The following is a 14,841-nucleotide window of genomic DNA, read 5'->3' on the forward strand; positions in this document are numbered from 1 at the left end:
ATAGGAATCCCAGCCCCTGACTGACTTCCTGTGTCATCATGGGCAAATGACTTCACCTCAGGGCCTCGGTTCCTTCATCTGTAAGTGACAATAAGAACAATGGATGGCTGGGCACAGTGGCTCATGCCTGTAATTCCAGCACTTTGGGAAGCAGAGATGGGATGATCATTTGAGGTTAGGAGTTCGAGACCAGACTGGTCAATATGGTAAAGCCCCATCTCTACTAAAAATACAAAAATTAGCCAGGCATGGTGGCACATGCCTGTAATTCCAGCACTTTGGGAAGCCAAGGCAGGAGGTTGAGGCTGCAGTGAGCCATGATTGCACCACTGTACTCCAGCAAAGAAGGCTGGGCGTGGTGGCTTACACCTGTAATCCCAGCACTTTGGGAGGCCAAGGTGGGCAGATCACAAGGTCAGGAGTTAGAGACTAGCCTGGCCAATATGGTGAAACCCCACCTCTACTAAAAATATAAAATTAGCCAGGCATGGTAGTGGATGCCTGTAGTTCTAGCTTCTCGGGAGGCTGAGGCAGGAGAATTGCTTGAACCTGGGATCAGAGGTTGCAGTGAGCCGAGATTGCGCCACTGCACTCCAGCTTGGGAAACAGAGCAAGACTCTGTCTCAAAAAAAGGAATGGTGGCTGGGCATGATGGCTCATGCCTATAATTCCGGCACTTTGGGAAGCCAAGGAGGGAGGATTGCTTGAGCCCAGGAGGTTGAGGCTGCAGTGAGCCATGACTGTACCACTGTACACCAGCCTGGACAACAGAGCAAGACCCTGTCTCAAAAAAAAAAAAAAAAAGGCTGGGTGTGGTGGCTCATGCCTGTAATCCCAGCACTTTGGGAGGCTGAGCCAGGCAGATCACAAAGCCAGGAGTTGCAGACCAGCCTAGTCAATATGGTGAAACCTCGTCTCTATGAAAAATACAAAAATTAGCTGGGTGTGGTAGTGGGCACCTGTAGTCCCAAGTACTGGAGAGGGTGAGGCAGGAGAATTGGTTGAACCCAGGAGGCAGAGGTTGCAGTGAGCTAAGATGGCACCACTGCACTCCAGCCTGACCACAGAGTGAGTGAGACTCTGTCTCAAAAAAAAAAAGAAAGAGTATTTACCTCTTAAGGTTCTTACAAGGATTAAATGAGTTAATGTGTAAAGCACTTAGAACAGTCTAGGACTTAATAGGCCCTATTTACATGGTAGGTAGGAATTGTTGTTATAAAAACATTCTAAATGTATATACCATTAAGCAATTAAAAATTTTAATGTAGCTAGGCATGGTGGTGCATGCTTGTAATCCCAGCTACTCGGGAGGCTGAGACAGGGGAATCGTTTGAACCTGGGAGGCGGAGGTTGCAGTGAGCCAAGATGGTGCCACTGCACTCCAGCCTGGCTAACACAGTGAGACTCCGTCTTAAAAAAACAACAAAAAAAATTAATGCAGTGGGTACGTCTCAAGACAAATGATTTCAACTTCACATTCTTATATCAAAATGATGGCATTATACCAAAAACAACACCCCAGCATTTTAGTACTTTCAAATGGTGAGGCAAGCAGGAATACTGCAAGCTGGGAGAGCACTTGTGACTGTCTCATGTAGCCTGGAAGCAGAGCGGTCACTCAGAGACAGCAGGAAAGGTGGTGGGGACAATGTGGGGATCGCTGCTTCTACCCATAGGACACTCCCTAAGGCCCAGTACACAACAGGTGCTCAGTAAAAATAATAAACCTTGGCCAGGCATAGTGGCTCATGCCTGTAATCCCAGCACTTTGGGAGGCTGAGGCAGGTGGATCATGAGTCAGGAGTTCAAGACCAGCCTGACCAACATGGTGAAACCCCATGCCTACTAAATATATAAAAATTGGCTGGGCATGGTAGCATGTGCCTGTAATCCTAGCTACTCAGGAAGCTGAGGCAGGAGAATCATTTGAACCCAGAGGTGGAGGTTGCAGTGAGCCAAGATCATGCCACTGCATTTTAGCCTGGGCGACAGAGTGAGACTCCATCTCAAAAAAAAAAAAATTTAAAAAAAATAAATAAATTTTGATCCTTGAATTTTGGACTCATCCCAATTTTTTTTTTTTTTTGAGATGGAGTCTCACTCTGTCACCCAGTCTAGAATGCAGTTGCACCATCTCAGCTGAGTGCAATCTTTGCCCCCTGGGTTCAAGCGATTCTTGGTCTTAGCCCCCTGAGTAGCTGGGATTACAGGTGCCCACCATCACATGTGGCTAATTTTTGTATTTTTAGTAGAGACGGGGTTTCATCATGCTGTCCAGGCTGGTCTCAAACTCCTGACCTCAAGTGATCAGTCTGCCTCAGCCTCCCAATGTGCTGGGATTATAGGCGTGAGCCAACATACCCAGCCTAATTTTTTTTCTCTCTTCAGATTTGCTGGGCTTACCTCCTTCATTCGTTTAGTGTAAATTCCCTGAGATGGCCTGAGGGCCAGGCACTACCCTGGGCACTGGGAGGCGAGGGTGGACAGAGCAGGCGAGGTGAGTGGAGTGGAGGCACGAAAGTCATCACTGCCTATCTGGGTGGCACAACCTATGCAAATCTGAATGGTCTGTGTGTGTCTCTCCTCTGTGCGCCCCAGGACCTGTCACAACTGGAGCTGACTCTCCAGGCATCCAAGCAAAATGGCACCCAGCCCCGAGAGGTGTTTCTGGTCCTCAGTGTAAACAGTAATGTCTTCCTGCAGCTCCAGGCCTTGGAAATCCCACTGCACTTGGCCTATGTGAGTATTCCCTCCAACCCCGGCCTGAGGCTCTGGCCATGGGAGGTCCCTGCTGTCCATCTCTGTGGGCCGGGGTCTCCCACCCCAGCAGCCCGGCCCTGCTTCTCCCTTTCATCCTGACATTATTCACCAAGGTCGTGCCTGGTGAATCCAATGGTCTCTGACAGGGAGAACCCAGAAGGTAGCAGGACTGCGATCAAGAGTCTAGACCCAGAGGTGGGGGGTCAGGCTGATGTGCAGCCCTGGCCAACTCTGATCTACTGCATAGCCTCAGTTTACCTCTCTGTCCAGTGGGCCAACTAAACTCAATATTTCATATGATAATCTTTTCATTGTCTTTGAAAAAGTTACATGACATATATTTGAAAATATTTAAAGACAGAGGAAAAAGGTCAGGAGAAAACCTGATAATGAGTTAACAGTGGTTATGGCTGGGAAGTGGGATTAGGAGAGACGTTTATGTGCTTCTTTATACTTTGTTGAGTTTGCAAGAGTTACTCTAAATGGACTTGGCTTACTTTGGAGAAAAATTATTTTTAAAAACTCAAGTTTTCAGTTTAGCTGTGAATTTGGGAAAATTAAAAAAACAACAACTAAAAACCTCAAGTTTTAAAAGTGTTAGCTATATCTACCAGAGAGAGGAGGTCAGTGAGCTGGGACCCACTTCCAGCGGTTCAGGGCTGGAGGAGGTGGGGTGGCCTGCCAGCACTGCCTCCTCCATGTGGAAGGTCTGGGAGGTGGCCCCCAGATGTGAGCAGCTGTTGTTTACAACAGAAAGCAGAGGGTGGGATGGGGAGAGCCCGGGAGAGAGCAAAGACAGCAAAGCGGAGAGAGGCATAGAAAGAAATGTGCCCATTGTGGGAAGGAGGCAGGCTTGAGCGAAGTTGGGCGTGGGGGACAGGGGAGAAGCTTCCAGACTGGCAACAGGGACAGCACAGAGACAGACAGACATGACCAAGCCAGCATATGAAGGTCCTAAGAGGGAGGGGGCCAAATCCAACCACCAGGGACAAGAGGGTTTGACTCCTTGAGGTCCATCTCTCAGTGCCCAGAAGGGGAAATTGAGGCCCCAGAGGGGGCGTGGCCTCACCATGGCTCCCTGCTTTCTCACGCTGGGCTGGGATCTGAGCCGCTGCAGCCCAGGGTGGCGCAGGAACATGAAACTTGGCTCGCCAGCTGGAAGGTCATGGCAGCAGCCGCGGGCTCTGGCCTGACTGTGTCACCTTCCTTTTGGGGCCACGCAGCTTTTGACCTCAGGGGATCCACCCACATCGGCCTCCCAAAGTGCTGGGATTACAGGTATGAGCCACCACTCTGGGCCAGGAGGGTCCGTTAAAGCCAAGAGTTAGAGACCAGCCTGGGCAACATAGTGAAACCCTCATCTCTAAAAAATAACAATAAAAAATGTTGGCTGGGCACGGTGACTCATGTCTGTAATCCCAGCACTTTGGGAGGCCAAGGCGGGTGGATCATGAGGTCAAGAGATCGAGACCATCCTGGCCAACATGGTGAAATCCCGTCTCTACTAAAAATACAAAAAATTAGCCGGACGTGGTGGCACATGCTTGTAATCCCAGCTACTTGGGAGGCCGAGACAGGAGAATCGCTTGAACCCAGGAGGCAGAGGTTGTGGTGAGCCGAGAATGTGCCATTGCACTCCAGCCTGGGCAATAAGCAAAACTCTGTCTCAAAAAAAAAAAAAAAAAAGTTTAAAGGCCAGGTGCAGTGGCTCGTGCCTGTAATCCCAGCACTTTGGGAGGCTGAGGCAGGCAGATCATGAGGTCAGGAGTTCAAGACCAGCCTGGCCAAGATGGTGAAACCCCATCTCTACTAAAAATACAAAAATTAGCCAGGTGTGGTGGTGCGCATCTGTAATCCCAGCTACTCAAGAGGCTGAGGCAGGAGAATTGTTTGAACCCAGGAGCCGGAGGTTGCAGTGAGCTGAGATCACGCCACTGCACTCCAGCCTGGGTGATGGAGCAAGACTCCGTCTCAAACAAAAAATAAAATACAAAAACACAAAAATTAGCCAGATGTGGTGGTGGGTATCTGTAATCCCAGCTACTTGGGATGTTGAGGCAGAGTTGCAGTGAGCCAAGTTTGCACGATTGCACTCCAGCCTGGGTGACAGAGCAGGACTCTTTCTCAAAAAAAATGTTTAAAAATCCAGCCTGAAGCCCTCTGCCCTTCTGCTGCTGCTGCTTCACTCAGCTCAATGCCCTTGGCTTTGGAGACTGTACACAAAGGAGCTCAGTCAGTGGCCCCAACAGCTTCCTCTGAATCCTTCAGCTCTCCAGAGTCGCTCCTCCAGGAAGTCTTCCCTGTCTGCTTTCCTCCTCACCCCCGACCCCCATCTCTTTTGAGGCACTGGCAGGGTAGGCAGTGAGACGCCAGAGCCACCCAGATTCCCCATTCCTGTCCAACCAGCAGATTTGTCTGGCTCCTTTGTTTCTTATTAAATAAAAATCTGTCTCCTATTGCTTCAAATGACTTGATGCATGTCTAGTTTCTGAGTGGTAATATCCCCCAGGGCAGGGACCACTGCTGTCTGTTTTTAATTCATTTATTCATTCATCCATCCCTTTCTTCTTTCCTCCCTTTCTCTCTTTCTTCCCATAAGCAGGGAGCACCCACCACGTGCCGGGTATCAGGGTGAGGCTGGCATGTCAGGATCCTGTGATGGGCCCAGGGCCCAGCACAAAATTGGACAAAGATTTCTCAGTGCCTACTATGTGTCAAGTACTGTAAGGATGGGCAAGGTAGACTTTGTCCCCCGCAGACCCTCAGAGCATAGGGAGAGCCAGAATTACATGATGGCATAGATGTGGGCTGAATGAGAACAGCTCTGGAGGGGTAGGTGATGTTTGGACAGGTGGATAAACAAGGCTGTGTGTTCATCCGTCTCCCCAAGTGTGGAAGGGAGAAGGGGCCAATCTGACTGCTAGGGGGCTCTGGGCTGACTGCAGATCCATCAGACAGCATTCTCAGCTTTGGCCTCTTTCTCTCAGCCAGTGGCTGACTCCACAAATTATTTCCTGACCTCCTACATGAGATAGAGGGGATGCAGAGCCAGGAACAGCATTCTGAGCCTCCCATGTGTCTCCCCAGAACCCCAAATTGGTCACCTTCCAAGGGCCCCCAGGAGTCAACACCACAGAGCTGCCATCCCTCCCCACCATGACCCAGATCCTCGACTGGGCAGCTGCAAGGAGCCCCGTCACCTCTGCTGCCAAGCTGAATGACCCCCAGAGCATCATCCTCCGACTGGGCCAAGGTCAGTTTCCCCAACAACCTCTCTGGGCTCATGACACTCCTCAGGAGGAAGGGAAACTTCCTCTGGCCCACACCTCAAACTTGGGCACCAAGAGTGCAAGAGGGGACACAATGAGGTGCAGGCCATGTCCAGCAAGCCAGTGCTGCCTTAAGACAGCGATGGCTCCTCTACCAAATATCAGATTGAAACATGTGAAATGCCAGTTTCTTGACCTAAAAAACCCAGCATTTTCATATTATTTGTTGTGCATCTATTATGTGCCAAAGCCCTATTATGCTAGGCGCTTGGGGACACTGGGGGCAGACTCAGGCCCTGCCCTCCTGGAGCTGATACTGTGACGAGGGAGGTGACAATAAACATGTACACGGATAAATCTATACTTTCAGGTCTTGCTAAATGCTAGAAGAAATACTAAAGTGGGGTGATGTGCGGGGTTGTTTTGGGACTGCACCCTAACATGTGTCATGGGCTCATCCCTTATATTAACCGTGTGTTGACAGATGAGGAAACAGAGGCCCGGGGACTTGCACAGGATCACTTGGCAGGTAAGTGGTGGAAGGGGAGTTAGAACCTAGGTCCTCCGATGCCTCTCCACCACTGGGGCACCCTCCTGCCTGCCCCGCCACCACCACCTTTGGCTGTGGGTGACGGTGAGGCTGTTAGGTGCAGGGCTGCTCGGGGAAGGGACTGAGGTGCGTGTGTCTCCGCAGCCCAGAGGTCCCTGTCCTTCTGCCTACCGGAAGCCAGCCAGGACATGGGCCGCAGGCTCGAGTGGCGGCCGCGCACCCACTTGGTCCAGGGCTGCCGCTTGGAAGGCGTGGCCGGCTACAAGGAGGCGTACATCCTGAGGGTCCTGCCGAGCCACTCCTCTGGGTAAGGGTCTCGCCCCGCCCCTGACGCTAGGCCCCACCCCTGAGAGGCCCGTCCCTCATGAAGCCCCGCCCCGGCCCCGCCCCAGCCCCAGTCCCGCCGCCCGCCCTCTCCTACTCTAGGCTTCGCCACCTACGGGCCCCTCCCCTTTGGGCGCAAGCCTGGCCCCAGTCCCATCCCCATCCCATGGACCCACATCTGAGCAGGTGAGAGTGCAGCCGCCACCCACCCGACGTGAGGCCTCACTCCCCGCCTGGCCTGTCCACGTCAGCGTTCCATCCACGTCTGTCTCCCCACAGGCCCCGGACGGTGACGGTGAAGGTGGAACTGAGCTGCGCGTCTGGGGACCCCGACGCCATCCTCATCCTGCAGGGTCCCCCCTACGTGTCCTGGCTCATCGACGCCAACCACAACATGCAGATCTGGGTGAGTTTCGCGCACCTCCCGGGACACAAAACCCAAACTCCCAACCTCTGGATCAGGGAAATTCCCTGGGGAGGTGAACCCCCGAGCTGAGTTGAAGGGCAAACCTCCTATGCCCGTAGGTGAGGGAAGGGGTCAGGCAAAGGACACAGCAGGAGTGGGGGCACAGTAGGACCAAGGCCTGGCATAACCCTGGCTGGCGTGCTGTGGCATAGACTGTGTCCATGGCCCCCTGCTCTGCCTCTCTCCCCACCATTAGACCACTGGAGAATACTCCTTCAAGATCTTTCCAGAGAAGAATATTCGTGGCTTTGACCTACCAGACACACCCCAAGGCCTGCTGGAGGAGGCCAAGCTGCTCAACGCCAGCGTTGTGGCATCCTTCGTGGAGCTACCGCTGGCCAGCGTTGTCTCACTTCGGGCCCCCAGCTGCGGTGAGCACCTTCCCCGGCCCCTCCTTTCCCTACCCCTCCTTTGGGTCAGTGGCCACACTGTTGGTGAAGCACCTCTGTGTGAGCCTGGACAAGGGACATCAGCCTCTCTGAGCCTCATTTTTCTCATCTGCACATGGCAACAATGGAAGTAGCTAATTCTAGAAGAGCCTGAGAATCGCTTGAAACTGGGAGGCGGAGGTTGCAGTGAGCCAAGATCATGCCACTGTACTCCAGCCTGGGTAACAGAGGGAAATTCCATCTCAAAAAAAAAAAAAAAAAAAAAAAAGGAAGCGCCTGGTACCGGCGCACAGTGAGCGCACACACATATGACCATCTGCCTGGCCTGCCTCTGCTACCCCACAGGTGGTAGGCTGCAGACCTCACCCGCACCAATCCAGACCACTCCTCCCAAGGACACTTGCAGCCCGGAGCTGCTCATGACCCTGATCCAGACAACATGTGCTGATGACATCATGACCCTGGTACTAAAGAAACAGCTTGTTGCGGTAAGGGAACTCCTGGCCCTCTGGCTTGGGATGACATGGACATCTGGTTCCTCCCCTAGCCAGGACTCTTGGGGTCCTTGTCCAGGTAGGGGGGCAAGTCATGTCCCTCTGCAAGCCTTAGTTTCTTCACTTGTATAATGGGATTGATAATGGTACCTACCACGTGGTGAGAATTAAAGGAGGTCTGTTAGGCCGATCATGTGGCACAGTCAGATGCGGTGCATATTAAGTGCTCAGTAAATAATGCCAGCACTTGGTAGCCATTATTAATCCTAAATGCTCCCTGAGCTGGGTAGTCACTTAGCAGAATACCTACCCAGGCCAGGTGCAGTGGCTCATGCATGTAATCCCAGCACTTTAGGAGGCTGAGATGGGCAGATCATCCGAGGTCAGGAGTTCGAGACCAGCTTGGCCAATATGATGAAACCCCGTCTTTACTAAAATACAAAAATTTGCCAGGCGTACTGGAACATGCCTGTAATCCTAGCTATTTGGGAGGCTGAGGCACAAGAATCGCTTGAACCTGAGAGGCAGAGGCTGCAGTGAGCCGAGATCACACCACCACACTCCAGCCTGAGCAACAGAGTAAGACTTTGTTTCAAAAAAAAAAAAGAAAGAAAAAAACCTACACAATATGATCATGGCTGGTTAACAAACAAATGTATTTGTTATAAAAATAACACATGCTGGCTGGGTACGGTGGCTCACACCTGTAATCCCAGCACTTTGGGAGGCCAAGGCAGGCAGATTGCCAGAGCTCAGGAGTTCGAGACCAGCCTGGGCAACAAACCCCGCCTCTACTAAAACAGAAAAAATTAGCCGGGCATGATGGCATGTGCCTGACATCCCGGCTACTTGGGAGGGACTGAGGCAGGAGAATCCCTTGAACCTGGAAGAGGGAGTTTGCAGTGAGCCGAGATCATGCCACCGCACTCCAACCTGGGTGACAGAGCGAGACTCCATCTCAAATCAAACAAGCAAAAAACATATGCTTTAAAAAATATGTGAAAATTAGAAAAGAAAATCTTAACCTTCCCACCCAAAGACAATGGCTGCCAACATTTTGGTGTACTTTTTTCTGGAATTTTTTTTCTGGAATTTCTTATATTAATGTAATCATAAAGGATGTGTTCACCTGTCTCTTGCTATTTCATTTAACGTATTTTTAGAGCGTTGACACCTGTACCTAATATGTTTAATGAGCACGTATTATTCCATCATATTGACATAGTATAATTAACTCCTCTTCCCTTATTACACATTTAGGTTGTTTCCAATTCTATATTATAAATATGCAAAAAATGTCATTGTGTATGAAACATTTCTTTACATGGGATTATTTTCTTAGGATAGATTTCCACATTAGCAGAATTACTGGATCCAAATGAATGAAGTTTCGATACGTGTTGCCAACCCACTTTTCCAAAGATGATTTGAATTTTCACTGCTGATTTATGAGAGCACCGCAACCTCTTCTCTCCAGAATTTTAAAAAAGAAAAACCTTTGCCAGTGTGGGAGGTGGCATATGGCGTTCCATCCTTGTTTTAGTTATAATTCTCTGGGTAGTAGTGAGTGTGGGCATGGCTCCATGTGAGTGATGAGAACCTCAGTCTCTTTATCATTGAGGCTTGGTGTTTTTCTTGATGATTTTTTAAGTTTTAATAAAGAAAAAAAGGTTGGTCCTTTGGCTGCCATGTCCCCTAATTTGCTGTCTTTCAATTTGGCTACAGTGGTTTCTTTTTTTTTTTTCCAAGATGGAGTCTCACTCTGTCATCACCCAGGCTGGAGTACAGTGGCACAATCTTGGCTCACTGCAATCTCCACCTCCCAGGTTCAAGTGATTCTCCTGCCTCAGCCTCCCGAGTAGTTGGGACTATAGGCGTCACCATCATGCCCAACTACGTTTTTGAATTTTTAGTAGAAAGGTCGTTTCACTATATTTGCCAGGCTGGGCTCGAACTCCTAATCTCAGGTGATCTGCCTACCTCAGCCTCCCAAAGTGCTGGGATTACAAGCATAAGCCACTGCGCCCGGCCTTCTTTTTCTTTTTTAGAGACAGAGTCTCGCTCTGTCACCCAGGCTGGAGTGCAGTGATGCAATCTCAGCTCACTGCAGCCTCCGCCTCCCGGGTTCAAGCAATTCTCGTGCCTCAGCCTCCCAAGTAGCTGGGACCACAGGTGTGTGCCACCACACCTGGCTAATTTTTATAATTTTAGTAGAGTCGGGGTTTCACTATGTTGGCCAGGCAGGTCTCAAACTTCTGACCTCATGTGATCCACCTGCCTTTGCCTCCCAAAGTGCTGGGATTAGAGGCATGAGCCCCTGCGCCTGGCCTATGCTAGACTTTTATATGACCAGCAGTGCAATAAGTTCGCTTACACCAGCATCACCACAAACACTAGGCAATAGAAATTTTTCAGCTGCGTTATAATTTTAGGGAACCAGACACCACCATCGTATATGCAGTCTGTTGCCAATCAAAACTTGTTCTGCGGTGCATGACAGTATTTACTACCTGGATCTTGATAGGAATACTTTGCCCACCCCAGGCGTGAGACTGGATTATGCTTGTAGGGTTTTCATGCCCCTGGGACTGTGAGTGATGATTATATGTGCAACTTGAAGGAATATTTTAATAGTTCTATATTTATTTTGTTAGATATAAGAAGAAAATTCATGATCCCACAGTTATTATTGCTTAGGACAAGGCTTAGTGCAAAAGTGAGCAAGTTCAAGAAGTCTTAAGTGGGCTGGGCATGGTGGCTTATGCCTGTAATTCTAGCATTTTCGGAGGCCAAGGCAGGTGGGTCACCTAAGGTCAGGAGTTCGAGACCAGCCCAGCCAGCATGGTGAGACCCTATCTCTATTAAAAATACAAGAATTAGTCAGGCATGGTGGCGGGTGCTTGTAATCCCAGCTACTTGGGAGGCTGAGGCAGGGAGAATTACTTGAACCCAGGAGGCAGAGGTTGCAGTGAGCCAAGATGGAGCCACTGCACTCCAGCCTGGGCAACAAGAGTCAGACGCCATCTCAAAAAAAAAAAAGAAGTCTTAAGTGGTGTAGGATGATAACATCTAACAAAAGTGAAGAGGGAGGAGGGCAGGGGAATGACTGTGGCCTGGGACCCCTGGGTTGTGGTCAGTCCTTGGTGCTGGGGAGTGACGGACAGGCCACAGAGACCCCGGTGCCTTCTGATGGTGTCCCCTCTCCCAACCCAGGCTTTGAGGTGCACCATCACGGGCCTGACCTTAGGGGACTCCAGCTGTCAGGCCGAGGACAGTGGTGACCAGTTTGTCTTGCGCAGCACTTACTCCAGTTGTGGCATGGTAGTGACAGCAAATATGATCAGCAATGAGGTAAGAGCTGGAGCCAGAAAGGTATCAGGTCCAGGCTGGTTGGTGCCCCACTCAGGTGCCTCCTTGATCCCCCAGGGTGAGGGGTGTTTGGGAGAGCAGGGCACAGGGGCTCAGCACACAAGACAAGCTTGGCCATTGGTTGGCTCAGTCTCCCCATCCGCAAAATGGGCGTGTTGGGGGATACCCTCTGGGGTCCCTTCTGGCTCTGACCAGCTCCTTGGCTTTGTCCTCACAGGTGGTGGTCAATATCCTGTCGAGCTCATCACCACAGCGGGTGAGATGGACGGTCACATGCTAACCCGCCTGGGGCTGCTGCTGGGTGGGGGGCCTTTTCCTGGCTTGGGAGGGAGCAGGCCTTGGGAAACTCCTGGCAAGCCATGTCTCCAGCATGCCTCGGTCTCCCCTTCCATATGAGGGGAGCAGGACTGTGGAGGGTGACGCGCTCAGCTTCTCAAGTCAGAGGGCTTAGCACATGTTGGCTGTGTGGCCTTGGGCAAGTCACTTTAGTTTTGTGGGCCCAAAGGTGGCCTAAGAAAGGACTCTGCGCCACAGGGTGCTTCTGGGCAGCCAGTGGGATGCCATGTGGAAGCTCTTCAAACAGCCTGGCACCCGATGCCTCCTTGATAAATATTAGATTAAAAAAAAATTTTTTTGAGATGGAGTCTTGCTCTGTCACCAGGTTGGAGTGCAGTGGCATGATCTTGGCTCACTGTAATCTCCGCCTCCCGGGTTCAACCGATTCTCCTGAGTAGCTGGGACTACAGGCACGCGCCACCACGCCCAGCTAATTTTTGTATTTTTAGTAGAGATGGGGTTTCACTATGTTGGCCAGGATGGTCTCGATCTCCTGACCTTGTGATCCGCCCACCTCGGCCTCCAAAAGTGCTGGGATTATAGGTGTGAGCCACCGCACCCAGCCAAACATTAGTTTTGTTTTGTTTTGTTTAAAAAAAAATGAGGAAGAGAGTCAGGCAACTCCATGGGGCCATGACCTCCATTCCTTCTTACACCCCTCGCCCTCCCGGTTGGTGTTGCTGGACTGACGGAATCTCCCTCCTGTCCTCCCCCAGAAAAAGGTGTACTGCCTCAACATGGACAGCCTCTCTTTCCAGTTGGGCCTCTACCTCAGCTCGCGCTTCCTCCAGGCCTCCAGCACCATCGAGCTGGGGCAGCAGGGCTTTGTGCAGGTACTTGGCAAGCCTGTCACCCCTCAGGCCTCCCAGCTCCAGAACTTCCTCTCTGCCTTTCTTCCCTCATGACTCCAGAGGAGATGAGAATCCCACAGTCAGGAGGGAGACATCCTGGGTGCATGGGAAAGGGAGAGACAGAGAAGGTATTGCTAAGGGACACTGACAAGGATGTCGTCCTGTCCTCCTCCTCTGTCCCAGGAAGGCCCATGCCTTGCCTTCCACCATGAGGACTCAAGTGGGAACTCTTCCTTCTAGCTGAGATTTCAAGGCAGCAGGTGGGGTGGGGTTAAGAGCAAACTGCCCATGGCACATGGCCCTACCTATCCGTGCAGGTGAAAATGTCACCCCCGATCCCCGAGCTCCTACTCGAGCTAGACAGCTGCCACCTGGACTTGGGGCCTGAGGGAGGAACCATGGAACTCATCCAGGGCCGGATGGCCAAGAGCAGCTGTGTAAACCTGCTGTCCCCAAGCCCTGAGGGTGACCCACGCTTCAGCTTCCTCTTCCACGTCTACACAGCACCCATACCCAAAGCTGGCACTCTCCGCTGCACTGTAGCCTTGCGTCCCAAGACCGGGTCCCAGGTGAGTGGAGCCTGGGCTGGGCCCAGCTTCAAGTGGGAGCTTCCAGGACTGTGGTTTGCAGGCAGAGACATGGCAGCCCATGGGGATGTGGGGCCAGCTGGTGAGGGGCAGAGCCTTAGTCAGGCACATGGCCTGGCAGTCTGGCTGCCAGTGGCACTTTCTGCCACCTTAGAGCTTTCTGGTGGGATTGCTGTGTCTTGGGTAATGGTAGGCTATGCAGCTGCAACTGTCCATCTGTCCATCCATCCACCCTCCCAACCACCTGCCATCCTATCCAGGGATCCACGCATCTTCCCATCGTCCCACCCGGGCATCTATCCATCTTCCCACCGTCCCACCTGGGCACCCAGCCATCTTCCCACCGTCCCACCTGGGCACCCAGCCATCTTCCCACCGTCCCACCCGGGCACCCATGCGTCTTGCCACCGTCCCACCCGGGCACCCACGCATCTTACCACTGTCCCACCCGGGCACCCACGCATCTTGCCACCGTCCCACCCAGGGATCCACGCATCTTCCCACCATCCCACCCAGGAATTCAGCCACCCTCACATCCATGTACTATGATCACCAGCATCATTTCAAAGAACAGGAGACCTTAGGGAAGAGAGGTGGGACAAAGGACACACACTCCTGGCTTTCTGTATTTGCCAGTCAAAACACTTCACCATCTGTTGAGCCCCACTCTCAGGCAGTCTGTCCTGGATGCCCCCAGAGTCACCCCCAGGCCCTGCACAGACAGGCCTCCAGGATTACAAAATTACCTGGTCACATGAAGCTAGGGAGGCCTTCAAGCCTCCCCTAAGTGGGCCTCTCCCTCCAGCCACAGAGAGGAGTGAGAGGCTTCTCACTGTGGGAGCCTCCTCCCTGGGCTGACCTGGCTCGTAGCTCCAAAGCATTCACAAGGGTGCGGGATGCATAGTGCTCCCACAGTGCTCCTGGGCATCAGGGCCTCCAGAAACTCACAGGAAACAGTCTGGCAGCAGCCAAGGATCATCCACTAGGCCCCCTCTCACAGCACAGATCTTCCAGGACTCGCCCAAAGGCATCCAGCTAGGAAGCGGTGGAGATGGGATTCAAAGCCGAGGCTCTAGGGTGGGCCGGGGTCACAGAGCCAGGCAACAGGCTGGAAGCTGCCTCCGAAGGCGGTGCCACATGCTGCTCTCTCCCTCCTCCAGGAATTCCGCAGCACTGTCTTCATGCGCTTAAACATCAGCCCTGACTTGTCTGGTGAGCTTCCTCCGGGTATCTCAAGTTTGTTCTAGCGGCTGAGGTCAAAGTAAGGCACAGCGGGCAGCCCCGAGAAACGGCCTGGGCACATAGTACATGGCAGGGGGACCCCAGAGAAAGCGGCCAAGAAGGGGAAGGAGGAGGGCTTCCCAGCGCCCTAGCAGCCTAGCGCAGGGGCCAGAGCTGTACTTTGCAGATGGAGAGCCCTTGCTCAGGACCGCCCTGTGGGGTGGG

General features: G+C 52.1%; 1 protein-coding gene across 1 annotated transcript in view; it reads left to right on the forward strand.

Moving 5' to 3' along the window:
• Window positions 1-14,841, forward strand: part of ENG (endoglin) — a 39,476-nt gene that overhangs the window by 22,762 nt on the left and 1,873 nt on the right. The window contains exons 3-14 of the mRNA XM_064377773.1: window positions 2,599-2,739; window positions 5,848-6,013; window positions 6,514-6,558; window positions 6,724-6,886; window positions 7,183-7,309; window positions 7,566-7,740; window positions 8,104-8,246; window positions 11,466-11,603; window positions 11,839-11,877; window positions 12,674-12,790; window positions 13,126-13,377; window positions 14,556-14,607. Coding sequence (XP_064233843.1) covers window positions 2,599-2,739; window positions 5,848-6,013; window positions 6,514-6,558; window positions 6,724-6,886; window positions 7,183-7,309; window positions 7,566-7,740; window positions 8,104-8,246; window positions 11,466-11,603; window positions 11,839-11,877; window positions 12,674-12,790; window positions 13,126-13,377; window positions 14,556-14,607 — 1,558 coding nt within the window. The remainder of the gene's footprint in view (window positions 1-2,598; window positions 2,740-5,847; window positions 6,014-6,513; window positions 6,559-6,723; window positions 6,887-7,182; window positions 7,310-7,565; window positions 7,741-8,103; window positions 8,247-11,465; window positions 11,604-11,838; window positions 11,878-12,673; window positions 12,791-13,125; window positions 13,378-14,555; window positions 14,608-14,841) is intronic.

This window comes from Aotus nancymaae, unplaced genomic scaffold (assembly GCF_030222135.1).
Source record: "Aotus nancymaae isolate 86718 unplaced genomic scaffold, 86718_ANA_hifiasm-v0.15.2.pri h1tg000003l, whole genome shotgun sequence".
Classification (NCBI taxonomy): domain Eukaryota; kingdom Metazoa; phylum Chordata; class Mammalia; order Primates; family Aotidae; genus Aotus; species Aotus nancymaae.